This window comes from Crocodylus siamensis, chromosome 5 (genome assembly GCF_052110815.1).
Source record: "Crocodylus siamensis isolate JL-2025a chromosome 5, ASM5211081v1, whole genome shotgun sequence".
Classification (NCBI taxonomy): Eukaryota; Metazoa; Chordata; order Crocodylia; family Crocodylidae; genus Crocodylus; species Crocodylus siamensis.
In genome coordinates this window covers 54,311,970-54,339,563 of record NC_143399.1, presented here as the reverse complement: position 1 = coordinate 54,339,563, position 27,594 = coordinate 54,311,970, and the positions used below count along the sequence as shown (strand labels likewise).

General features: G+C 40.6%; 1 protein-coding gene across 1 annotated transcript; it reads left to right on the top strand.

Annotated features, from left to right (window-relative positions):
* Positions 1–3,079: 3,079 nt before the first annotated feature.
* On the top strand, positions 3,080–27,544 carry IVNS1ABP (influenza virus NS1A binding protein). Its single transcript, XM_090048320.1, has 15 exons — positions 3,080–3,410; positions 14,328–14,567; positions 15,966–16,090; positions 16,455–16,624; positions 16,723–16,798; positions 17,412–17,585; positions 18,156–18,281; positions 19,706–19,813; positions 22,049–22,175; positions 22,531–22,755; positions 22,962–23,083; positions 24,430–24,556; positions 24,654–24,785; positions 24,947–25,120; positions 26,073–27,544. Exons 3-15 carry the CDS (start codon positions 15,980–15,982, stop codon positions 26,324–26,326), a joined length of 1,926 nt encoding a protein of 641 aa, XP_089904446.1. The 5' UTR covers positions 3,080–3,410; positions 14,328–14,567; positions 15,966–15,979; the 3' UTR covers positions 26,327–27,544.
* The last annotated feature ends 50 nt before the right edge of the window (positions 27,545–27,594 follow it).

Below are 27,594 nucleotides of genomic sequence, written 5' to 3'. Positions count from 1 at the left end.
TTGAGAAGCATCTATGGATGCAGAAGCAAGCCAGAGTTTTGCTCACTTTACCAGCTGCAACATCACATTGGTGGCTCATATTCATCTTGAGATCAATCATGACCCTCAAGTCCCTTTCAGCTGTGGTGCTAGCAAGTGTAACACTACCGAGCCTATAAGCATGCTGCCGGTTTTTCTTGCCAAGGTGGAGTACCTTGCATTTTTCAGTGTTGAAGGCCATCAGGTTTTCATCCGCCCATTTTCTTAGCCTGTCAAGGTCGGCCTGGATCACCATCCTGCCCTCAGGTGTCATTGGCGAACTTGGCCAGTCTGCTTCTGATACCAATGTCCACATCATTAATGATGTTAAAGAGTATAGGCCCAAGAACCGAACCTTGGGGGACCCCACTGGTCATGGCACACCACAATGATTGACTTCCATCAACTACCACTCTCTGGGTCCGACCTTGAAGCCAATTCCCCAGCCAGTGGACTGTGATGCAGCCAAGGCTGCAGTTGGCCAGTTTTTCTATAAGATGATCATGGGATGCCAGATCGAAGGCTCTTTTAAAATCAAGATATATGATTGTCCAGGTGACATGTCACCTGGTTGTAGAAGGAGATGAGATTGGTCAGGCAAGACCTGCCTGCAACAAACCCATGCTGGCTATCCCTCAGGATGTTGCCATCAGCCAGTTTGTCAAGAATGGTCTCCTTGATAATTTTTTCCAAGATCTTCCCCAGGATAGAAGTCAGGCTGATGGGCCTGTAGTTCCCCGGATCTACTTTGCTTCCTTTCTTGAAGATAGGCACCACATTGGCCTTCATGAGGACAGGTTGAGTCCCACCAGGTCTCCATTATCCCTATGAGATCATAGTCTGGCTAAAACTCTGTCTACACCTGTCTAAACCATGACAAGTGTTTGTCTAAACTGTCAATAACAGATATGCTACCTTTCTCTGTAACCTGTTCCAATGCTTCACCACCTTTAAAATTAAAAAGGTGTTCTTAATATTTAATCTAAATCAGGCTTGTTCAACATACAGCCTGTGGGCCTCCAGGCTGTTTTCTGAGGCCCGAGGTGCTGTGATGGGCAATGAAAGTAAGCACTGTTTACTGTCGTTTCCACCCCTTGTCTCTCTCCCAGTCCCTCCACAGCTTCCTAATGGCTGCTGAAGGGCTGGGGAAGGGGCAAGTTTCCCAGACGTACCGCGTCAGCTTGACGTTGCCGATGCTGTGCGGCTCCTCCCCTCCCCCCATTCCCCAAACTTAACACTGTACTTAAAATAAGGCCACAACAGTGCTGAACAAAGAGGAATAATCATTCCCGGTGACTTATGACTTCTCTAGAATAGTCCAGTTTTTACTTTTTCAGTTTGTGATCTAGGGTCATCCCCAGATCTCTTACTGTGGCCCAGGGCTGTCCAACTTGAGTGGCCACAGGCTGCGTGTTCCCTTTGGTCATATGCTGTGTAGGTTGCATGTCCCCTTGAGTCCCTGTGCTGCACATGGACAGGCCCTGCTACACTGCACTGGTTCCCATGTACTCCATAGGTTTCCCAGCACCCTCTGAGCCTTCTGGCAGCGAGTTTCCTTTGCCTAGTGAGCCACACCATCAGGAAGCAGAAGCTGTAGGAGAAAGGGGGACTACAAAGACCCCTGCAGCAGAAACAGGAGAGTCATGGCAGGAACCTAGGGCAGGGCGGGGAGGGACACAGGTTAATCCCCAGCACACAGCCCTTGGGCCTTTTGTATCTGCACATTTAATTCATTTGTTCTAAAGTGCAGTACTTTTGATTTGTCCTCACTGGATTTCACACTATTTGTCTGAGATCCTTTCCCCAGTTTCTAATTCTGAAGCTTAATCTTGTCCTCTGAAACTCCTGCTACCCTACCTACCGAGGTTGCTTTCATGTGCAAGTGTAATATATGCAGGCTGGTGTCCATCCTTCCAGTCATTTTGGAGGGCACTGAACTCTATGAGAGGACAGCCAGGATGGATGGCAGGGGAAGCCCCCTTGACACACTCTCCTAGTTCAAGCTGATCATGACAACTCGGATTTTTTGAGTATGTGCCCACCTTCTAGTTTACATGCCAAGCTCATTTCCCCAGGAAACCTTTGATACCTGAGGCACCTTTTTTATTCTGGATTGAAACTGATGGTACCCTTCACTCTTACACTCAAAAAGTATATTAACACTGCATAAGAGAGAGAGGGGTGTGTGTGCATGCGTGTCTTACACACACAAACAGGCCAGCTACAGACATTATACTTTTACCAGTATAAGCAATCAGAAACCAGTCTATACCTGTAACAGAAGTTTAGCACACAAAACCAGTCTATGCCAGTAACAGAACTGAAGCTCAGTACACATAGATGGGTTTAAAAATGGCAGAACCCAGCCTAAGATTTGCCCCCTCCACCACCCAGGGGCAAATGTGTGTTGTTCCCCACCCATGTAAACTAAGCTGCTTAGAAAAAACTGCCTAACTTGGATTGAATCTTACCTCGTGCATTTTGAATGTGTGTACCTAGCCACACATCTTTTGGGGTATAAGTGACGTGTGTGTGTATGGGGCAGAACCTGAATGCCTGTCTTGAGTATGTGTGAGAGATGCGAAAAAGGGAGCAGGAGAGACACGTAGGCCGTGTTATTTACACACACACTGATCTTCGGGGAGGGGGGGTGCCCACCCTTTCAGCCCCCTGGACCCTCCCAGCGGGCCTGAGTCAGTCCTGGTCTCGATCCCGCCACGTGGCACTTGGAAATTTGGCTAAGTGGAGCGGGGACAGCCTCAATTACAAGCTCTCCACCCTGAAGTGTGGGAGTCGGGGTGGGAGCCGCAAGCCGCGCCCGAGCCGGGTAACGCTCCGCTCCTCGCGCCACGCCCGCAGCCCCGGACGCGCTCCCTGCTGACGGGCTGCGCAAACCCGGCGCCTTCCCGCCTCAGCAGGGCGGGCGGGTGGGGCACGGGTGGCTCCTCTGCCGCCGCACACCACCAAGGGGGAGGGAACGCCGCCTACAGCAGGTGGAAACCGGTCCCAGGCGGCTAAGACCGCTGCCCCCCGTCACCTTCCGCTGACCTACTTGCAAGGCAAGGGGGGTGGGGGGAAGCCGTGCGCGGGACTCCTTTTTATCGGCGGAAGGATCTCACTTCGTTTACCTCCGGCCCCGCCCGCTCGCGGCGGAGTGGTACTGGACTGGGCGAAGAGGCACGAGTGCCCGCGCGCGGGACCTAGCCAGACTACGCAGCCCGCCCGGAGACTGAGGCACCGGTCACGGTCCTGCCTGTGCACGCGCGCATACACAGAGATACACACACGCATACAGCTACACGCACACAGATACACACCGCCCCGCTGAGTCTGCATCTGCGAACCGGCTTCATCCCAATATGAGCAGCTTCGTCCGCGCTGACAGACACCAGGTACCGCGGGAGGCGCCGCCATCGCCTCGTGGCGGCCGCCTTTGTTCGGGGCCGGGCCGAGCCTGGGGCTCCGCTGCGCGCTCGATACCGCGCTCGGGGGACATGGGGGAGTGACCGCCCTTGGCCGGGGAGAGATTCCCCGCCGCCGGGCCGAGGGTTGCGGCGCCGCTTGCCCCTGCCCATTCGGGGCCCCGCGTGCTTTGCCCCTCTCCCGCATTGTAAGCGCCCCTGGAGGGGACAATGGCCACCTCCTGCGCCTGGGAGTGCGGGGTGGGCCCGCCTCAACGCGGCCTGAAGCGAGGGATCGTGCAGGAGCCCTGCAGCCCTTCAAGGTCAAGTGGTGTCCATCAGCCCTCGGACCGACGGACGGGCCGTGGGCAACGCTGGTAGCTTGGACTTAGCCAGAGGGGTTGTCAGCTGGGGCTCAGGATGGAAACCACAGATTCTGGGGGGGACTTTCTCAACCAGTGGGTCACTACCCAAATATGGGGCTAAAAAATTATGAAAGGGTCCCGAACAAACTTAAAATGGATTCTCCTTTAAAGGAGAAAACCAGGGCTTTTCCCTTAGAGGCTGGCAGAGCTTGTGCTTGCCCCCCACCGCCCCACACACTGGGGGGCTGGTGGCAGGGGCTGCAGGTCAAGAGTGAGGGGTGCTGGGTGGGGACTGGCTATCCACATTTGCAAATGGTCCCTGGTATGAAAAAGGTTGAGAACTGCTGCTCTAGGTCAGGTAGCCCTGGCAGCTGAAACATCAGGGGCCAGTCCCCAGCATTGCTTCTGCAGGGCTAGCTGTCACCTGGCCTCCACCTACGTAGTAAGATGTTTCAGAAGAACAAAGTGAATGGGATTAGCCTTTTCAGCACAAAGTGTCTACATCTGATTTTCCCAAGGTGAAGTAGGGTGAAGACTGCCCAATGTCTTCTTGGTTCTGCGCATTGCAAGGCTTCTGGTGGAACGAATAAAAATAAGAGCTAGTTCACTTGCTCTTTGAAGCAGTGTGCAAACATACATGGGCAGGTTTGGGGATTGTGAGGGAGGCGGACCAGAAATGGAGTCTGACTTGGTATTTGTAATGCTAGTCAAAGAGTTAGGAAAAAAATCATTCTAGCAGTTATGAGGGAGTGGGGTTCAATTTTCCTAAATCCTGCTAGGACTTACAAAAAATGAAGCCCGGCAGGCGGGTGTATTGAATTGGCTTATGTTTTGAAAAACATTTTTTGCAGTCAGAAACTTATATTTTGAAGCTAAGGTGGTGCCACCAGGGAAGAGTGATAGATCAACTGCAGCCAGTGGGTCCAGCTGAACTGGTGCACTTCCCAGAAGTTTGTAGAGAGGGCATGACTTGGCTTTTCCAGGCAGTTGTGGGTTTAGTTGTCTGTGAAATTGTAGAAGCGTGGGTTAGTTTGACAAGGGAGGCAGGGATGTGGAGGTGAGTCAAGGGACAGCATTGGAATAAATCAAAAAGAGCAAGATTTTTGATAGGCTTTCTGTGAGAAGCAGCAGAAAATAAAGGAAGAGGTTTGGAAGACAATATATTAACAAATGACAAAAGTATGCGAGTTAGTGGATTGAAAACAAGAAGACGGAATATACTGAAATTAATTCAGCAAAGAGAATACAAGTGGGGGAAAAAGTGGAGAAATTCCAAGAAAGAAAAGAAGGTATACCAAAAGTGTAGGAAATTTAATTTAAAATATTAAATAGAAGCTTGTGCTTTTAATAAAAGTGTGTCTATGCTTTGAATAACTGTGTGTTATAAGTGTCCTATTCTAAAGTGCTACAACTGTAACTTTTTGAGGGGAGAAGATTGCGCGTGATTTTTTATTCTGTGCTAGAATAATACGTTTTTCAAGCCTGCTGTCAAAATGCTAGATAGAGCATTGTACGTTCTTGGTAGGTAGGTAATACTCAATGTGTAGTACTTTTTTTTTTTCTTTTTTCTTCTTTTTTTTTTTAGGAGGATAGAGGGTATTCTGTAGAGCTTCCTTCCCATTCAATCCCTAATATGCCCATAGTCCAAATTTCTCTTAATCTCTGGTTTGGATTTTTTTTTTTACTTGGTCCAATTTATGAAACTACCCCTAAAGCTTATGTTCTTCTGCTTTGTTGTGCAAGTATTTTAGTCCCTGGTGTCTCTTTCAGAATCTTTTTGGTAAGCTCCTTTACCCAGGATTCGGTAAAAATCAATGTTTAAATCAGAGTTTATTTATGTTAAAAGTTTTCCTCTGTAAAAAATGTAAAATTAAGACCACCTATGTTAAGGTCTAAATTTATTTTAAACAATGTTTCTTATTAATTTAATATTCAAACAGTCCATGTTTACTGCTGAAACTTTAAAAGACCCAATTTTCAATGCATTTGGAGCTACCACTAGAGATTGTATTGTTTTGCATTATTTAAAATGGGTTAATTCAGGGGCGTCACTAGGCACTTCAACTCTGGAATGTTTAACCAATATCAGAAAACTAGTTTCTGCAGATACAGAGAGGACAAGTTAACCTAGCTCAGCAGACATGAGGGACATAGTCACTGAAAGCAGTTGGTTCAGTTTACTATTTACAGGTAATTACCATTTAATAGATAAGTTATAAATGCAGTGCATGGTTTGGGGGTTTTTCTCCCTTGTATACCAGCACATTTAACATAGTTAAAACTAATGAAAAAGTGCAAAATGCTGACTTTTTTAATTCTGTTGAATTCCAAGTTTTTCCCCAAAATTTTTACTGTCAGTCATCAATTTTACAATAAATGCTATGTTTTCTAATGTAATGAAATGTAAATAATCTGAATAAATGGACATCAGATTGCTCTAATTGCTTAAACTTTTATGTAGAGTATCTTCCTGGTTAGCATAAAAAAGTATTGCTTTAAGTATAAATCATATATTTTATTTACAATTTAGCATGTCTTGGTGGTTGAGAACCATTGTGAATCAGCCTTTGTTTACAAAAACAACTGAAAAGAAAGAATTCAAAACAAGATTGAATTGATATAGCCATTAATTTCAAGTGGCTGTGTCAAAGTTTCTTGGTCTCTTGACACAAATCACAGTTAAAATTAATAATTTAAAGAGATTTGATTTGCATGGATCCACCATGTGCATATTGTTGCACACTGGTCAAAGGTATATTGATATATCTTAAATACATTTTGTATTATATTTTATAACATACAATTCTAAACCTATGAAAAGACACTAATTTAATTTATGTTGAATTTTAATTTTTGTGTTACCCCCAGTTTGAAGCATTTTATTTCTAAAGATTTCACGTTAAATGACAAATGGTGTATGAATAGCACAAGTGACTTAAATGTTTTGTTGAACTAGGTGAGAGTTTTTAGCAATTTCTGTTTTAGAAATTAATTCCTTATATGATCATAGCATGAAGTGTTTTGATAAATAATGTGGGGAACAATGCTTATGCAAGTGATTTGTAAGATTATGGCAAATTCCAAGTTCAATTTAAAAAAATAGTGCAATACACAAAAATGTTCTTTTGCACTTTATGAAACTGCAAGGTGCTAATTTAAAGCTTCTTGCCTTTAATGTTATCGGTCCCAGAAAAGAGGAGGAAACCCCACAAAGTAGTTTAGGTTTAGGCATATTGGGCATGTCTACATGTGCACTTTAATGCGTATTAACACATTAAAGCATCACCAAAAACGTGCTCTTTAGTTAATGCACATTACAGTAAGCTAATGTGTATTATGGCAGCACTAAAAACTGTGCTTTTTAGTTAACATGCATTAAGATAGACTAATGTGCATTTTTTTAGTGCCTTACAATGGAGGTACTAGATTTAATGTGCATTAACTAAAGCCCATTAATGCATGTGTAGATGAACTGCAACACTTTTTTAGGACATTGCCTTACCCATTCAGTCATTGGCACTTAAGCTGAAAAGTGCAACTATTGTCACTTCTGATAGGGGGGAATATTATGTTTTGAATTCCTGTGCAACAGAAACTTAATTAAGACCTTAATTGCTTCACAGGAGGCCACTAGCTTTTAGTTACTACTGAGATGTGCAAGATTGGAGCTAGAAATGTGAGACTCTGAGTTATTACTGATCTGTTTAGACATCTCATTCTTCAAACTGCACCCAATCAAGTGTAATTAAACTCTTCCAGCAGTGCCATAACAATGCCAGAAGAAATGCCTTCTGCTTTTTTAAAAGTACTTGACCATTTCTTTAAATAGTAACTTTTGGGGGGGGGGGGTTGATTCTCTAGGGTGTATTGTATATAAAAATGGCTATATGAAAGTTGTTAAATACCAAATTTATTATTTAAGGCTTCTAAAAGTACTGTGTAGCAGTAATATTATTCACACGTCACCTAACTATCAGTACTGAAACAAAAGTAGAGTGTTGGATAAACTGGAGCAATTATCTACCTTCTACCTAAATGCAGTTCTGTTTAGGGCAGACAAATTGTGTTTACCAAAAGTGAATCACTGTAGGCAGGGATTCTGAGGCATACTGCCACTGGTATGTGTTTAGGAGCCTTTTGGTTAGTTTGAATATTGTAGTTTGGATAGCAAAATATGGTTCTTAAACTAAAAATATGATCCTTTTTTCCACAGGGCAGCCATATTTAGGTACAAGAACCTGGCTGCATGGACCCAGTTATAGAGTTGAAGTCTAGACTGAAAATAGTCTAGAGATGTTTGTGTCAAGTACAACAAGGTTTGGATTCGGATTGGAACTGCCAGGCATCCCTGCAAACTGTTATGTATCATATATACTATAAAGGCTAAATAAACAACTTAATATATCTGACATTATCTTTTATGATTTGAGGAGAAAATGCAGATGCAAATTAAGCATTCATCCAATTAATGAATGTGTCAGGAGAAGGAAGGCATTTTAAGTTTATTAATTTATTACTAGTTTAAATTTATTAGTTTATTAGAATGTTTAGGGTTTGGGGTTTTGATGAAGTTCAAAAAATAGCAGACAGTGATGCATAAAATTATTTATGAAACATTTAATATTTCTAGTTAGATACATGCACATTCAGTTTAGTAGGAAACTTAGACCTTTTCTAATGCTGTTATGTTTTTAATATGAGTGTTAAGTGTAGCTTGTTTTAAGGATGCAGGTAAAAGACAAATCTGGCAATACCTACCACCATACTTGGGTTTTTTTGTTAGTTTGTTTAGATTTAAAAAAAAAAAAGTTTTCTATAGAGGTGCACCAATACATCGGTCCCATATTGGATAGACACCAGCATAAGGAAAAGTGACTGTATCGGTAACCAGCTTTTTTTGGCTCATGTGGCCAATAATGCCACAGATAAATGCCCTGTGTATGCGCACAGCCACAGCACAGCATGCTGGCAGCCAGGAGCACAGCCCAGCAGCATGAAAAGCAGCCAGGTCTGGCTGGTAAGTCTGTTTTGAGGGATGGGATATGGGGGAGGGGCAGACTGAGGCCCCCACAGTGAGGGAGGGAGTGAGGCTGGGATTGGGGCAGGTGCTGTACAGCCAAGGCAGAGCAGCGCGTGGCTCGTTGGGGTGGGGGGCATGTCCCATTACTATGCGCGCGCCAGGGAGGCCATAAAGGGACATGTGCCCCCAGCTCTGTGTGCAGGGTAGGGTGGGCTGGGGTGGTGCTGAGCTCTTCCTGGTGGGAGGGTTGAGTGAGGACTGCACTAGGTGCAGGTGGCAGCAGTGCTGGGAGGGGGCTATGGCAAATTTTGGAATGGCTGCAGTCCACCCCCATAGTCCTGCTGCTGCCTGCCCTAAGTGCAGCTCCAGCCCAACCCTTCTGCCAGGAACAGCCCAGTGCCAACCCGCCTTCACCCCACGCACAGATCCGGGGGCACCCCCCCCCGACCCCCATGCCTTCCCAGGCTGTGTGCAGCACCAGGAGATGGCCCTGTGCCCCCTGGATGAGCTGCTTGCAGCTCCGTCCACTGCTTTGCCCCCGGCTGTGCAGCACCTGCCCCAGCCCAACTCCCTCACTCCCTCGATCTTTCCCCCACACCAGGCTTACCAGCCGGATGCCACTCTCTATGCTGCCCAGCTGCATATCAAAATCAGATTGGTATTAGCTAATATGTCTTGTTAAAAATCAACCATTGGTATCAGCCCAAAAATTCTGTATCAGGGCACCCCTACTTTTTTGCATGTTTTGGTTTGTGTTTCAAAATACAGAGAATATGGTTACATTAGCTTTTTTGTGAAAATTTTCACAAAGCACTGCTTAGATTCGTGTATGTTAGTAAGAATTAGAGTAATAGCAGTTACAGTCTTTTAAACTGGTTACAGGTTCTACAAATAGACATAGACATTGTTTTACACATACAGTGATGAATTGTCATATTTGTGAAAAGTTCAAATACCTGAGAACACTTAGGCTTGAAACTACTGTTGTCTGCACTGAAGCAGAGTGTATAACATAAACGTTCATATAGGAGTTATTGTCAAAATAACCCATTCTAGGTTTACCTGAAGATTAGCTGGTACTCTTGTGGTTGGAAACAAGCTATGCAAAGTTGAACCACAGGAATGAAAAAACACTGAATAGGAACAATGTGCATGTAAATTTAAAAGTAAGGTGTTTCAAAAGTTGGTGTTTGATCTGTTAGGTTAGGTCTAGTGTTATTTGCCAGAAGTCAGAATGATTTGTCACAGTTGAATTGTCTTTTTAAATAGGCAACTATGAAAGTATTAAAGGAAGTAACAGGCTGTTAACTGCACTTGGATGATTATTCAACTAACTGGTGCTCTGTACACAGATTCATTCTTATTAGAAATGGCAGATATTAAACTTTCAGAAAGGACTAAAGTTTGGACGTGAAATTTCCAGAAATAGTCCGGAGTCCCTGAACCTGTCAGAGAAGCTCTTTTCTATCATAATCCAGACTTATAAAGCTATCAAATATTCAAGTCACAGAATATAATTTTTAGAGTACATTATGATATAATGGGTTTAAAACCTATTTGTTTCATCAAACAACCTATATAGATGTACATTGTAAAGTTTGGATTGTAAAATCAAAGTTCCCTTACTGACAGTTCCTTATTTGTTGTCCATTAATGGGTGGTTTTGGTAACACACAGTAAGTGTGTTATACTGAAAGAATGCAGGATATTTTTTTAAAGTAACCTCTCCAACAAAGTGTTGTCCAAAAGGAGCTAAATGTTTGGGAAGTTTAGACACTTATCTTTTTTTCTAATTTTTGCTTCAGAAGAGCAGCATGTCTTCTGCAAATGTTATGATAATCATGCTAACAAGGAAAAGTGATTTTAAGCAGGGATGGGCAAAATATGTCCTGCAGGCCACATCTGGCCTGCCATGGGATTCTGTGTGGCCTGCAATGGGTCCCTCAGTCCCACCTGACCCAGGCAGAACATGCAGGGAGTGAATTGTGGCACTGCCCTGCTCTTGGGGATCCCAGGCAGTGTCTCCATGGAGGTCCAGCCCACTTAATCTGGCGCCTCTGGCAGTAGGTGCAGGTCAGATGGGCCTGGGACCAGATAGGATCAATTCCCCCCACCCCCCCAATGGCTGTTTGGACCAAATAATTGCCCACCCCTGTTCTAAAGACTTGCAAGTGAGAAGAATTTTGTGGGTGTATAAATCTTGCTGTGATTCAATAATGGGAGGATAGGTTGAATTTAAAGTGTTAATTACTAGATTAATTTCTCAGAGAAACTGAAGTTACTTACATGCATGTATTTTTCGTAATTTTGACTATGGAAATGATATTTTTAGGCTTTGGGAAAAACAAAGGAAAATAGGCAAACGGAGCTAGCATATGCTGATAGCAAGGTGATTCTTGAGTGTTTGGTCCCCAAAGAACTTCCCTAACACATTTTGTGACTTCTTCATTCAGTTGTTACTATATAAATAAAGTACAGTGTTACAGGGGGAGAGTATGCCTTAACAGCTGTTAGAGAATTACCCTGTTGCTCTGGATTTGTCTTGGTAACAAAACTAGCTCAGCAAGTATTGGTAGTACAAAATCTGGAGATTATTATCAGCAAACATTTGCCAGACTTATTTGGCAAGCATTAAAGCCACAACAACCTCTTACATAGGACACACATGACTTGTGTTTTTTACTTGACTAGCAGAAATAGGAAATCTGATTCCCATTCTGACATTTAGTTAGAGGTGCAGCCTGGCTAAAAACTTGAACAGGGATGGCAAGTATGGGCAGCGCAATACATTTCCCTGCATAGGGTCAGAGCACAAAAGCCTTGAGCGATAGCGTGTGCATGCATACTAACCCCAACAGAGGAAAAAGGCCAACCTGCTTTAATGCTAAAAAGGTAGTTCTAAATGCATTTTTAGGGTTTGTTTTTTTTAAGTATTGTCAGTCACCGTAATGTTAGCAAATTTTGGTTATTTAAAAAGCATTAATGTAAAATAGCAATTTGCCATGGTATTTTTTTAAAGATCAGAACTGTGTATGTTCTGAATCTAACTTCATTTTTTTTAACATATTCTTTAGAGGAAAAAAAATCTTGCTTTATGTGTGTGGGGAAAGCAGAAAGTTAGTTTTTGGAATGGGCATAGTTAAACAGTGATGTTACTTGCCATGTTGGAAATTATGAACTTATATAAGCAAATGGATTATATAGAAATAGTAAGGAGGTCGTGGCTGGACTGATATGTAGTAGTTTTAACTGTGACTTGACTCCTCTTTCTCTTATTTCATTTTTATATTCTTTAGATGTTACTGCTAAATTTAACCCAGCTGGGTACTACTTGGCTCCTTTAATATCTCCAGTTAGGATACACAAGTGTCACATAAATGAATATCATGAGTCATCGGGGGGGGAGAAGATTGAAAGGGGAGATAATGAAAGAAAAGTAATTGCATGAGGGGTGCACTGATAAAGATTTTACTTTAAAAAAAACAAAAAATCTTTTTTGGCCGATACTGGTGGCTGATTATTAACCAGCAATATCAGCCGATACTGATCCACTTGCCAATATACAGCCCAGCAGCTTGGAGAGCAGCCCCTGGCTGGTAAGTCTATGGAAGAGGGAAGGGGTGTGGGGGGTGCAGATTGAAGCCTCCATGGTGAGGGAAGGAAGGGGCTAGGGTAGGGGCAGAGGTAGGCGCTGGACAGCTAGAGCAGGACACAGACAGGAGCTGTGGACAGCTCATGTGGAGAAGAGCTTCCATTGCTGCATGCACCCCTGGGGAAAGTATGGGGGGCACATGCCCCCTGGATTTGCGCATGGGGTAAGGGCAGGCTGGGGCCGGTGGCTGCACCAGCCTCTATCTGGTGGGAAGGCTGGGCTAGGGCTGTACTTGAGTCAAGTGGTAGCAGTGCCAGGAAGGGGAGCTGCAGGGTGGGCTACAGCCACTCCAAAGTTCTCCATAGTCCCCCCCCCCGCCCCCCCCAGCACCACCATCTGCCCTGCCCACCCTTAATGCAGCTCTGGCCCAGCCCCCCACTGGGAAGAGGCCAGTGCAGCCCCTGGCCCCAACCCACAGTGGGCATTCCATCAAATTCAGGGGTTCACATGGCTCCCCTGGGGATGCACACAGCAGCTGGAGCCTCCCCTCCCCCCTGGACAAGCTGCCTGTGGCTCCGTCCCACCTTGGCTGGGCAGTGCCAGCCCCAACCCCATTCCCTCCCTCATGGGGGGGTGGGGTGGGGAGGGGGCTTGATCTGCACACCTCCCCCCACTTTTGACCCCTCACAGATTTACCGGCCGGACTGGTCTCCAAGCTGCCCAGCTGCATTTTCAGTCATGTATATGCTGCAGTTGCACACCTGCATGTGGCATTTATCGGTGACAGCAGCCAATAATGTCAATTTTCCTTTATCGGTGCCGATACAATACGGACCGGTACATCTGTGCACCTCTAAATAGCATAAATTGTAAAACTTCGTAAACCAGAAGTTGAAGATGTAAACAGTGTAGACTAAAGAAAATAACACCGAAGATTATCCTTACAGGAGTATAGGTTGTAGCTGTGTTAATCTAAGGACAGAGGCAGTCTAGGTTCTTTGGGTAAATTGGATAACTTTTATTAGACCAACTTGAATAATTCAAAAAATTCTTGTTTGTAAGCTTTCAGGTATAAATACCCTTCCTCAGGCTGAGGAAGCATCTGCAGTTAGTGTGCGCTCTTCCTGGATAGAATGAATAACGAAGCCAGAGGCTGGTATGCATGCAAGCCAGTCATTGAAGATGTAAATTGAGGAGTCAGTGGATGACAGACAGGTTGTGGGGAGGGGAGGGGAATGAATGTAGCTGGTAAATAATGGAGAGGTACCTGGGGAACGAGATGTTAGGCAGGTTATAGTGTGTCATAAATCCAAGGTCTATGGTTAGTCCATGATTTTTTTTGTATCCAGTAGGTAGATGAAATGAAGTTCATAGGCTTGTCTGTGAAAAGTGGTTTGTAAATTCCCTTTGAGGATTAGAACTGAGAGAGAGAGAGAGAGTGTCTTTTTTCTTGTGGGAAATGTGCCCCCACAGGTAATTGGGTATTCGTGTCTTTGATAGATTTCCGGTGTGTGTTCATTCTGGTGCGCATTTGTTGTTTGGTCTTTCCTATGTATTTCCATCATGACATTTGGTGCCCTAGACGAGATGTATTACATTTCTGGAGGTGCAACTGTAAGATCCAGGAATGCTGATGGTTCTGTGGAATGTACTAGTTGTGGGGGTGGTAGAGACACGTTGGCAGATTTTACATTTCCTGTCATGGCAAAATCTCTTGTAAGAATTGGGTCGTCTTCTACTATGGGTTACAGTTGTTTGAGGATTTTCTGTATAGGTTCCAGGGATGGGTGATATGTAATAACCAGTGGTGTGCGATTCATGGGGATTTTCCTTCTATACTGCAGCAATTCTTCATGTGATATCTTGGTGGCTCTTTCAAAAGATTATCCTTGGTACTTTATTTACTCATTTCCATTTTCTTTATATCACAGTTTATGATGCATTATTACCACAGAAGAAATTCATGTCTATAGCTTTTAAGGACTTGGTTACATCATTTTCAAGCCTGGTAGTTTTGGAATCATCATTGCAGCCCAAGACGCATCTATCTGCATTTCAATAACCGTCTTCATATAAGAAGATATTGAAAGTGACATACTCTGCTTTAATACACCTGTATCATTGGATTATTCAGGATCCCCCAGTTGTAAATTTGCAGTTGTATTTAGCAGGTAAATTAATTCCATTAGCTGTATATATGATTGATATCATAATTAACAATACTTTATTAGTTCTTTGCAGGTGAGATATAGCCAGAACATACAAAAGTTGCTTGTCACATTTTTATAGAAAAAACATAATACTGTCAAACCTTAACAAGACATTTTATTAGTAAACAAACATGGGTAGAATTAATCTCTGTAGTAAGTCTACTTGAAATAAATTAATTTATGCAAGGATGTGTTTTAGTTCCCTAGTCTATAAATGACCTGAAGTATTAAAAAAACTTTGCATTTTATGGTAACTCTCTTCAGTTATAAATTGAAGACTTATATTGTTACCTTTATAATATAATATATTGTTACCTTTATAATATATAGATTTAAAACTAAATCTTATTCCAGTAGGTTTTTTAGGTAAATTTTAGGATAGGTGTTTCAAAAGAGATACCATGTTCCTTTTGGCACTTCCAGACATTACACCCTAACCTTGTCAGCTGTACATGGAATATCTAAACATGACATGTAGAGCAGGGTAGAAATTAGAATGCATCAGGTTTCAAACATCTGAGTTCATTTTTCACCATTTTTTCACTATTCTGTAACCACGTTTTCTTATATCTAAAAGTGGTTCCCCTTCAGTTGTGTTTATCTTTCAAGTAGAACAAACAGTAGTGGCTGATTAGGACTAAACTGCAGAATCTGTGAAATGGGCTGCACAAACTGCTGTCCCATGCAGAAAATCCACTTTAACTGTTCTCAGATCAGTAAGAGAAACTTTTTAATAATCATAAAAGGTGTTTGTAAGAAGGCAAGGTAAAAGCTTTAAACATAAGTTATTTTTGATTTGATGGCACACATCTCTTGGTTGCAAAATTAAATGCATCCAGAGAAATGTAATATGGTTCTTTTAAATACTTTAAATTTAATTTTTAAATGTTTTGTAGAGTTAGAAAATGTTTATGAAATAGGTTGAAACAAAGTGAAGTCCTTATACTTTCTTTCCATCGGTTGCTTAATTCCTTTGTGGAAAGATTAGAATGCATAGTTTTAGTAGAATTTCAAGAACTAGAATTTCAGTACCACAGTTCTTTTGCTGTCATGCTGATCTAATAAAGTGTGGGTTACATCAAGCTAGTAAAGATCAGATTAATTTAAAGGAAATGTACACGTTGATATGGAAATATGAATCTTACTAATCTCATTTGTCTGCTAGTGCAGGACTCTTGACAACAGTATTTTTTCATAGCACCCATACAGTCTAACTTCAAAGGTGTTACTGCTCTTCATTACGTGAAGATTCCAGAAAATGTCTGTTATATTTAGAAAGAGGATCCTGGTGTTGAGAGAATATCATTTGATAGTGTGGTGAAGTCCTCTGAATGTAAACTTTGCAAATTCTTTTGTTAGCCAAAAACAGCAAAATGATTCCTAATGGGTATTTGATGTTTGAAGATGAAAATTTCATCGAGTCATCTGTTGCCAAATTAAACGCCTTGCGCAAAAGTGGTCAATTCTGTGATGTACGACTCCAGGTAAATTAAACTTTGTCTGCTGGGTTAGACAGTTAAATGGTTTATTTATTCTCTCTGTATATATTGATTCTGTGAACCTTATTTAGAGAACCTAATTTATTCCATAGTGCAAGAGAAATTCTGCATTTGGGAGAAATATGGGGCCAGTTTTGCTCTGATTACATAACAGAAAGTGCATTAATTTAGTTAATCTGATAATTCATTAACTGAATAACTGTTAACATAAAATAACTTCTCTAATGTATAGAGTTGAGCAATTTAGGTTTTCATCAGGGTTACACAGTTCTGTCTTTTTAATGCTATGTATTTTTAAAAAATCACTGTTGGCTAGTGTCTTAATTCCTCCTTTTGTTTTTTATTAAAGGTGTGTGGGCATGAGATGTTGGCACACAGGGCAGTCTTAGCTTGCTGCAGTCCCTACTTGTTTGAAATATTCAATAATGACAGTGATTCTCATGGAATTTCGCATGTTAAATTTGATGATCTCAATCCAGAAGCTGTTGAAGTCCTGTTGAATTATGCCTACACTGCTCAGTAAGTCTTTTCCTTGGTGGGGTCAGAACGTAAAGCTAAATGTTTAGGTAATGCAAGTTGTTTTTCAACAGTGTTTCAAAATAAACTTCTTTTAATAGGTTAAAAGCTGATAAAGAACTGGTAAAAGATGTGTACTCTGCAGCAAAGAAGTTGAAGATGGAGAGAGTCAAGCAGGTATAATTTTAGCTGTAGTAGTAGACCTTCCATAAACCTTTTAGGGGATGGAACACTACTTAATTTTATCTTGGTACTCCCTTGTGATTACATCCTGGAAAAGTGATTTTTTTTTCTTTTAATAAAGACTACTTGTTACTCAGCAAATCATTCTTGAGAGTCAGGGCTTGCAGTATGAAAACACAACATCCTTTTTTACTTAAGCTGACTAAATTAATTTCTCTACTGGAGGACAGACAGTGCTTAAGTAGATGCTGACTTTTGTGAAGTGTGGAAACCATAGGTAGATTATTAAACTGCTAGTGATTTAGTGAAAAGTTACATTCTATGAAATGTTGCTAAAAAACCTGTTTTGCAGCCTATTTTTTTTCTCCCTATCCTATGGCATTTTTGTAATAAAACAAATTAGTATCACTGTTTTACATTTTACACTACAATAGCGTTATCCCTCTATTAAATATCTATTCTCGTTTCAGGGAGATGCAAGTAAAACCATTCAATAGATAGAACTGAGTGTCTCCTGTATATGGGAAAATAAATGTGCATGCTAAAGTGTGGTCATCCAGTAGACTTAGGATATGCTCTGGCCTTTTTTTTTTTTTTTTTTAAAAAGGTTTGTGGCGATTATTTACTCTCCAAGATGGATGTTCAGAGCTGTATCTCGTACCGGAACTTTGCAAGTTGTATGGGAGATTCACGTTTGTTAAACAAGATTGATGGATATATTCAGGAGCATTTGTTGCAGATTTCAGAACAGGAAGAATTCCTCAAACTTCCACGACTAAAGGTTAAAAGAATTTTAAACCTGATTTATACTCTAGTAACTGAGATAAATCTGGGTAGTAGTGTGTGGATTGGTTTCTTCTGGTTTTTATAAATTAAGTAAGGTAAGCTAGGTATGTATATCAAGGGGTTCATTCTTCTGGTAGAAAAATTTAGCACATGCTGAATTTTATAACTCCCAGTTACTTTTATACTGGCATTCTATACAAAACTTATCAAATCTTTAATTTAGGTCATAGTCCATTGTGCCATGCACATTGGCTTCCCAGGATACACAATGTCTTCCTTCCTAAGAAAGCGTAACACAGAATTACGTCTAATACTTCAAAATCCAAGAATGTAAAAAGATGCTATTCTTGGGGTATAAGAACACAGCCATTGGCTGACATGAAAGGTATAATTTTGCAAGTCTTAAAGAGTATTTGGTCTTTGCAATATCTGGAGGTGAAACAGAAGCATGTCTTAATTTATCTAGGAGTAATAGCATTTTTACATACTGACCAGGGTACCGTTTGTATCCTGTGGGTTTTTATATTAGCCATTAAACTATATTTTCTTCTGTTTTTAACTCCAGCTTGAGGTAATGCTTGAAGACAATGTTGGTCTGCCCAGCAATGGAAAATTATACACAAAGGTAATCAACTGGGTGCAGCACAGTATCTGGGAGAATGGAGACAGTCTAGAAGATCTGATGGAAGAGGTTAGTTTTTAAGAAAGTGGGATTGAACGGTTTTAAAAAAATAAGCTTCTGTGAAGTGAAGGATGATCCCTTTATTGATTTTTCTTTTTATTTTATTTTTTTAACCATGACCCTAAAGAATTTAAATTTTACTGTAGGTACCCCTAAGCTGAGAAACTGGGGGGGTATTCAGGTGAGCTGAATGAAACTGTTCAGTCTGGTTTTCTGCTTTCCTTTTTTGCTAAGTATTTGCTGTTGACTTCCAAGTAGCATGTTATTTTGCTTTTGGAAATGGGGAGGTGGTACTGAAACTTACTGTAGATTCTTAATGTCTTCCTTCACAGGTTTTTGCTTGTAAATGAGAAGTAGGTAAAAGCTTCTAATGGTTGTTCCTCCCCGTTGATTTATCTCCCCATAGGTTTATTAACAAAACTAGGATACCAAGGCTGAAGAACCAAGAAGAAACCTCAAGTGTATTGACACGTAAAGAAGCAGCTGTCCTGCCCCAGTTCTCCTAAGAAAATCCGCTGTGGGCAGAGAACGATGATGATGATTTAATGGTGTTTACTTACTCCTTTACAGGATACCTTATTTAAAAGTTTTGTGTGTTGTTAAATGATTTTACTCATGAATACAACTACTATGTTTACAATGGGCACATATTTTTTAATACCTTCATTTGATGGAAATCATAGACAAATTCCAAATTTTTTACCCTGCTTGGAAAATTGGAGCTTAGAAAGCCACGTGGAGCATCATAAAGTCTTTCCAGTTTATTATTACAGGCAAGATAGATCTTCGGGACACTCTTGTATAGGCAAAAAATACATGCTGATACTGTTGAATATTCTTACATGCATATTTCCCTTTTGAATAATTGGTGTTAAAATGCTCTATGATTTATCTGTGTTGCAGTTCAGATGCATTTGAGTAATGCATTGCATCTGGTATCTCATTTAAGCAACACTTTCTCCAAAATTTTTTTTTCCCTGCCATCCCTTTTACCTTCCTTTCCATAATCCGTTGTCTGACTTCCCATATCTCTTTTTTCCTTAACTTTTCAACCAAGAAAATTACTGTATTTGCAAAAACTTTTGTTTTCAGAGGATAACACGTTTGCTTGTTAGAGATTTGTTGATTTGTAAAATTCTGCAAGACAATGTATACAATGCTTGTCCTATATATTAATGTTTCTGTACTGGGGAAAAGAAGTCCTTTGGAAAAATGAAGATTTCTTTCGAGCTGAGAAAATGAGGACCCTTCAGCCAGTATTTGAAGATTTACCATCATGACATCTGCTTCCTTTTAATTTTGTCATTCTACTAGATTAAGATGAGATGACAAAAACTGTGCTGGAGATTACCTTGTGGAGTTTGTGTAATCTGCCTCTAGTTAAGTAGCTATGGAGACAGTAGCCACATGGGTATTCTGTTGCTGTTTTGCAGGTTCAAACGTTGTACTACTCAGCTGATCACAAGCTGCTTGATGGGAATCTTCTAGATGGACAGGCTGAGGTGTATGGCAGTGATGATGACCACATTCAGTTTGTGCAGGTACAAATTGCACATAGTTTGAGGTAATCTCAGGTTAAAAAGAAACAAATGATTAGGGCAGTTTTAGAGCACGCCTAAATACATAGTATACTGTAGTGAAGAAAACAGCGATAGACTAATGGTGAAAGGAAATGGGAAAAGCATTTTATGGAAAGGGATATTCTGACATTAGTAGTTTGTTTTCTTCAAGTAGTTGTAACAATAAATTTCAAGTCTAAATATATGGTTCTAAAAAAAAAAGTGAAGAACAAAGGTCGAAAGTGTGCATCCATGCTGGGTAGTTTATTTTTGTAGAAAGGGGTGGGAAATTTAGTTTACTGTTGAGTGAGAAGGGTACAGTATTGGGGCTGTACATTTCCTATGGATATAGGAAATATGGATGCCACAATAGATGGACAGATGGCTACCAAAAAGTTTTCAGGCATTAAAGAATTTGGAGGATTTTTTTTTTTTAACATAAAGTCTAACAGCAGCAGGAGTACTGTATTCTGATTGCTAAGTTGATCCCATGTGGGAAAAACAATTTTTCCCCAGACATAAATAAATAACTACAGATAAGAACACTGAGCTACTATTACCCTTACAATATCCCACTGGAGATTCTGGTAAGCAAGTAAAGTATCCAGAGGGTAAAATGTACAACGTACTAGAGTACTAGAATAAAAACTGCAGTGAAAAAAATCTGAATTGGCATTTTCATTGCATGTACAGTGAAGGGGGCTCATACTGAGATGGGGACTCAATCATAGGTGGATCCTGTGTAAAAGTAAAAAGTATGTTTATGGTTCTTGGGTAGGAAAAGAACGTAGACTTACACACAAGAAAATACAGTAATTCTTTTTGTTTTGAGGCCAAATGGTACACTGTAATAATAAATTAAGATTTGTACCTACTCAGACCTGGCCTTAAATTTTATTTGCAAGTCAAGTTTAATTGTAGGTTTGTTTACATGCCTGAAATGTACACGATTAGCAATCTGAACAAGAAGTAGTCTCTTGTTCAAACCTTAACTACTTTAGGAAAAGAACTTAATACACTTGTTCTCAAACTTTTTTTTTTTTTTTGGTGGATCACTTGAAAATTGCTGAGGGTCTTGGCGGACCACTTAAACTATTTTTGTTTTACAAATCAGAGTGCACAACTCGTATTTTAATATCAGTAGTCTTACTTTTCTACTGAGATGGATGTGCCTGTTTTTTTGAGCCAAGTTCTGGGAAGTCGGGTATAATGTTTGTCAGCTTTAGCCTTAAGTCACCATTCTGCGGACCACCTGAAGGAGCTTGCGGACCACAATAATAGGTTGTTGCATCCAAATTAGCAGTTACTATGTTCATCTTTAGATGGCCACTGGTTTTCATTGAAGAATAAGTGGAAATGGAGAAGCAGTCTGATTTCTGTAGAATTGTTTAAATGTTTTTAATATTTGCTCAGAATGTGGATTTCAGAAGCTATAGTGCATTACTGATTTTTTTTGCTGTGTTTCAGCAACATCTATAGATACACAATGTATCTAGAATACAAGAGTCCATATCTGCATTATAAATTTCAAGATTAGGGATTCTGTCTTTGCTATATAAAATTAATGTTGAATTCTCTTGTACTAACTCTTACTTGGAAAAATAGTGTGGTGGCATCTGAAATAGAGCAATCTTATTGTTTTGGATGAAAAAGTGAATATCCATGCAAAAGAGTAAGAGTGGATAAATAACATGAGCAGAGAGAATTTGAGGCCAAATCAAAGTCTTAGTTCCTCAAATTTCAGAAACATTTAGCCGATAGATAATCCACTTCGGAATTTGAATATTTGGCTCAAGTTCTGAAGGCAGAGTTTGAAAATGTAAACTTCTAGTTCGTGAACTAAGCCTGTGATGGAATGTATATTTTCATAGATCTAAAAGATGTAGGATGTCTTAAAAATCCTTTGTCTAATGGAAATGCATGCTTGGCTAAAACTAAATGTGAAGGCATGGTTTCTAATCTGAGACAAAGAATGGTTTAGTAGTGATAATTTGAGATTAAATAAATGTTCGGGTGGGAGCAAACCCTTTTTGGATGTCGCTTTAAATATCTGAGCTGTTCTGTTCTTTGAAATTCAGGTGTGCTATAAATAATGCTCTGCAGAGGTAAAAAATGAGCATTTTCCTCAATGATACAGAGATTTAGTTCAGAGAAGTAAAGGTAGATCAAGATGTGGTCTTATGGCTAGGCTTCTGTAGCTGCCTTTTGATTTTGCAGAAAAAACCACCACGTGAGAATGGTCACAAGCAGATAAGTAGCAGCTCCTCTGGAAGTCTTTCTCCAAATGCCACTGTACAGAGCCCTAAGCATGAATGGAAAATCGTTGCTTCAGAGAAGACTTCGAGTGAGTGCCTCAGTTTCTTTTATTTCATAGGGTTTCCTGTTGCTCTTGAAGTATATGACCACCTCATGAATACTACTGAAATCATTTCAATATGCCTATAATACAAAGAAGTATTGTCTCTATTTTCTTGCCTGAGTGGAGATCTAAGACGCACAAGAAATATGTAATAGAATGGAAGTCAAAGCACATATCATTTGAATTCCAAGTCCTTAAACTAAATGTCCCATTTGTCCTTATTGGATTGAAGTTTTGGAGCCTGTTTATAGAATCTCTAGCCATGTAGGGTCTTACTTTGGAAGCCCCTAGTTGGTGTTTAAATATAGTAGTTATTTTAATTGTTGTGGGTTTCTTTCAGATAATATCTACCTGTGTCTTGCTGTTCTGGATGGTGTATTTTGTGTGATCTTCCTTCATGGACGGAACAGTCCTCAGAGCTCTCCAACTAGTACTCCACGACTCCTGAAAAGTCTGAGTTTTGAGATTCAACCAGATGATGTTATAGAGAAGCCCATGTCTCCTATGCAGTATGCAAGATCAGGATTGGGAACAGCAGAACTTAATGGCAAGCTAATAGCCGCAGGTAAAAAAAAAAAAAAAAAAAAAGCCCACTTCTGGTTTTAAATCAAAAGCTTTAGAAAAGAATATGAATAGCTATACAGTATTTTTCATAATGAAACAAATTTAACCCACAATTTTAAAGTTCTAACCTTAGAACAGTTAATGTTCCAGGAATCAACATTTAATTTTATGCTTTCTTGTTTCTGACTCCGTGTGCCTTATCGTTAGGTGGCTATAACAGAGAGGAATGTTTGCGCACAGTGGAATGCTATGACCCCCAGAAGGACTGCTGGACTTTCATTGCACCTATGAGAACTCCAAGAGCTAGATTCCAAATGGCTGTTCTGATGGTATGTGTTGTGTAATGGGACAGTGTTGCATATGTTTACAGGGGTGGGGGCTAGATGCTTAGGCATGCACCTTTTTAAAGTGTAGAATTTGGATTATGCAGGGAGAGGGGGAAAAAAAAGTGAAATAACTTGGGTATTAGATTCATGCAAGCTTTTACTTGAAAGTAAGAATTTCTATTATGATTTCAAAAGGAATGATGTAGGCAGGCAATGGTGTGATAGGCGTTCTCCACGTTACAGGTATCGTGCAATTAACTGGTTCATTGCACAATTACCTTGAGACCAGCTACACATGCAGAGTAGCTATTGCACAATAAAAAAAATCCAGACAGCTATAAAGTTGAACCTCAAAATACTATACTACTATAGCTGGCTGCTGTGATCTTTAATGCACATGTAGCAGGGTCTCCTCTATGGCTGGGAACCCCACTAGCTGTGGGTTCCCAGCTGCAGGGGTGTATGTTGCCCAGCCAGGGCTGTGAGTACTGACGCTGGGTCCCTCCCTGTACTGTGCCTCCTGATGGTTTCCTCCCCCGCCAGTGCATAACACCCCAGGGGTGAGAAGATTGCTGTGATCTCCCAGCTACTGGGGGTGGGGTGCCCCCACAGCTGGGTGCCCCTTGGCTGAGGGGGCTCCCTGCTGTGAGAGCTTGCTTGCTTTGCCTGTGAAGAGACAACCTGGGATCAGATTCCCCCAGTGGGATCTAATGCATAATCCCACAGTTGTGCCTCTTGCCATGCACGTGGCATGACAGGAGGTACAATTGTGTGAATTGCACATGAGATTCTATTGTATCTTTACCTGCGCATGTAGAGGCCATAGTGTCATATCCCAGTTGGTAGTACAGTTAGTGTATTAAGTTCCATATGTTTGTCATGAGGCCTTTTAGTCTTACTGAGCCGAAAGTGAAAAAAGCACCAAACAGAGAGTTTCTCAGGTGGATAGTTCCCTCTATCTTACAGTAAGAGGCAGTTGCCTACTGGAACCTACTGTGCAAAGCTGATTTCTCAGGCTTGAGGAAACAGTTAATTTTATCAGTTTTGCAGCGTGCTTCGTGGTACCACGGTTAGTTGAAACGTTTTTTTTAGCAATGATGATGTTTTCTTTAAACAGATGTAGAAATTTCTTGGGACATAAAAGACTGTTCTTGAAATGTAACTGAATTTCCAGTAATTAAATAGTAATAAGCCCAGCTTTGTTTGGTATCAAATTCTCTCTCTCTTATGGCAGGGGACAGCAACCTACAGCCTATGGGCTGTATCCAGCCCACAGAGCAGTAGTTTTGGTGCAGAGCTTTGCCCTCAAACCTTGTGTGAAACTATTTTTTTTTCTTTCCTCTGTTTAGGGACATCTGTATGTCGTAGGTGGATCAAATGGCCACTCAGATGACTTGAGCTGTGGAGAAATGTATGATCCAGAAATAGATGACTGGACTCCTGTTCCAGAACTGAGAACCAACCGTTGCAATGCAGGTAATGGCTGTTTCGTTGCTGGTTTCCTGTCATCTGTCTGTTTCATTTAGTAGATCACAACAATTCTTTTTCAAATTACTTTTTTTAATCAAAACAGGAGTATGTGCTCTGAATGGAAAGCTGTATATTGTTGGTGGCTCAGATCCTTACGGTCAAAAGGGACTTAAAAATTGTGATGTGTTTGATCCTGTAACAAAATCTTGGATGAACTGTGCTCCACTTAACATTCGTAAGTTTGCATTGTACTTAAAAGCAGATCTCTTACTCTGTTGCCTACCTAGATATGCTTATTTCTAATAAAGTCCATTGTTACAATGACATACCTGTATTGCAAATATCATGGTTGTGGATGACTTCTGACTGGTTTTAACTGAGTGGCATCTATTACAGGTCGACATCAGTCAGCAGTATGTGAATTGGGTGGATATTTATACATAATTGGAGGAGCAGAATCTTGGAACTGTCTGAATAGCGTGGAGCGCTATAATCCAGAGAATGACACCTGGATGCTGATTGCTCCTATGAATGTGGCTAGGCGTGGAGCAGGAGTGGCTGTTCACGATGGTAAGCTTACAGGTTTTTCAAATAAGACAGAGTTTGCCTAAGAAATTAAGTCTAACTTGTGACAGGCAGACTTTTAATAGAACAAGATAAATTGCAAAGCAAAATAACTGTTAGTGGATCTGTCCTTGCTGATGCTTTCTGGCTTTGACTTGTAGCCTTTACTGAATAAGCACCATCAGAATTTTCTGTGGTGTTTTTTTTTTTTTTAACCCTTTTTTCATGTTTCTAAAACATAACTGTATAGCTGTAGCATGTAGAGCAGTGGTTCTCAACCAGGGTGCCCTGAGGCCTTCTTGAGCTGCCACTGTGGCAGTGGCCAGGTAAAACTGCCCTGCATTCCCCTTGCATTAAGACTGTCTAATCAGCCTAGAACAGACAACAAAGATGCCTCATGCTGTGCGGTACTTCCCATGCTTCTGGAAACAGGCACAGGTGGGACTGTCCCATCTGCTTGTTTCTATGAGGAGTGTAGGGGGTGCCATACCAGGTAGGGTTGCATAACGTAAGGCAGGAGGAGCAAGCACGTCATAACTTGGATTATCTGCAGCTGGCATGCGTATCTGAAGGCAGCAAAACTCTGCTGAGGCAGCACCCCAGTAGTGGTTCTCAGTCGGGGGCTGCCACATTCAAAAAAACAAAAGAGTGTAGGTAGGGTGCCCTGGCTCTGAAAAGGTTGAGAATAACTGTCTAGAAAAAAGATTTTTATGGAAATAATTCAGAAATAAGAATAGACAGTCCTAATGCCCAAGAAAGCAATAGCTTGATACCCACGGAAATACAGAACTTTGCAGTAATGAGAGATTTCTTTTAAATTCCCTTCCTGTCAACTTTTATAGTAACAAAAAAAAAAAAAAAGAACTCTCAAATGTATGCCTAGAAGTAGTATTTTTATGCAGTGTGCTGTCTCACAAAATTTTCGCAGTTACATTTCAATAACACTTCCTTTTAACAGGAAAACTTTTTGTTGGTGGAGGCTTTGATGGTTCTCATGCTGTCAGCTGTATGGAGATGTATGATCCTTCTAAAAACGAATGGAAGATGATGGGAAATATGACTACTCCAAGAAGCAATGCTGGCATTACAACTGTTGCAAATACTATTTATGCAGTTGGAGGATTTGATGGCAATGAATTCCTGAATACTGTTGAAGTGTATAACCCAGAATCAAATGAATGGAGCCCATATACAAAGATTTACAAATTTTAGCCCATTTGAGTCCCCTTTCAAACTAACAGGCTTAGTGATGTAATTGTGTGTTAATAGAGGTACACATGTGAATAGAGTTGGGGAGGGCATAGAAGTTGCCAAAAGCAACACAAAGCTTTTGCATATTGCATATTATTATTAATGTGCTGTATATATTTGTTTTGGAAAGACTATAAAGATGAAGGGTTTTTTGTGTATTTCAGAACTTTTGTTCTAGTTTTTTTTGGGGTTTTTTTTTTTAAGATCTTGAGGATTGGTATTGCAAGAGAAACTAAACTGATTGGGCATATCATTTCAGGAGCTCCCCCCATGTTTGTTTTGCCAATTTGCACATTGAGTATTTTTTTTTTTTTATTAGAATGTGTTTCTGGGACAGGATGGTAGGGGTTTGGGGTAATAGTTGTTTTTTCTGGCCTCTTTCTTTTTCTCTTTAGTAACTGGAACAATCTGTAACAAGAAGCCTTATTTAAATAGATACAATGGCTATTTTTTTTATTAAAAAGCTGACATGCCTGCCAATACTTAATCTTTTATGATTGCCTTTTTATAACCGTTTTTATATACTCAGCAGAGTATTTTACCTGCTGATGTGAAAGTGGCAGTTAAGCAGTTATTGAAGTAGAGAGACAATCTTGGAGTTCATAGGCTGAGTGGGACACTGGATTTACCACTGTATGTGAGCTTCTAAGCTTTTACCTCTGCTACAATATACTTATGCAACAGTGATATTTCATTAGATTTTGAATGGAGTTTCTGAACATAACATAGCTATGACTTATTAGCATTTGAAAATCATTTTGGCTCCAAATGTTTGACAAATGCAGAGGGGTGCTTTCTTTACAGCAGTTTTGTTACAACTGTTGAGCTAACATTTGTAAAAGTAAAACACACAACAAGCCAATTGTGTATTCTCATATTTTTAGAGACTGATGCTAGTAGGTAATGAAAGCATTTATCTATTTAAATTAATAACTGTATTTTTCTAATACTGCAAGCTAGATTGTGCTATAATACAAACTGTATTTGATTCACAAATACTCATAGTACTATGTTTTGGTTCATTTTCTCTATTCAGATGGATAAAGAATATTGGTTGGGATGACTTGGTGTCTAATGTGTAGTGCTGCACATCTAACTTTTGGTGCCAAAGTTAGCACTTAATGCTTGCTGCTGATGCAAACACATTAAAAGGTACCTTTTGGAAATCCTTGCACCACAGGATTGCAGTTGTGTCCTTCTTTCATGCTACAGTTTAACTGCTTGGTAGT

Excerpts from the sequence above, each read along its gene's own strand:
- IVNS1ABP (XM_090048320.1), top strand. The coding sequence starts at position 15,980 with ATGATTCCTAATGGGTATTTGATGTTTGAAGATGAAAATTTCATCGAG. Across the intron at positions 16,091-16,454 it reads TCTGTGATGTACGACTCCAG|GTGTGTGGGCATGAGATGTT; the intron begins GTAAATTAAACT and ends TTTTTATTAAAG. Across the intron at positions 19,814-22,048 it reads ACCACATTCAGTTTGTGCAG|AAAAAACCACCACGTGAGAA; the intron begins GTACAAATTGCA and ends TTGATTTTGCAG.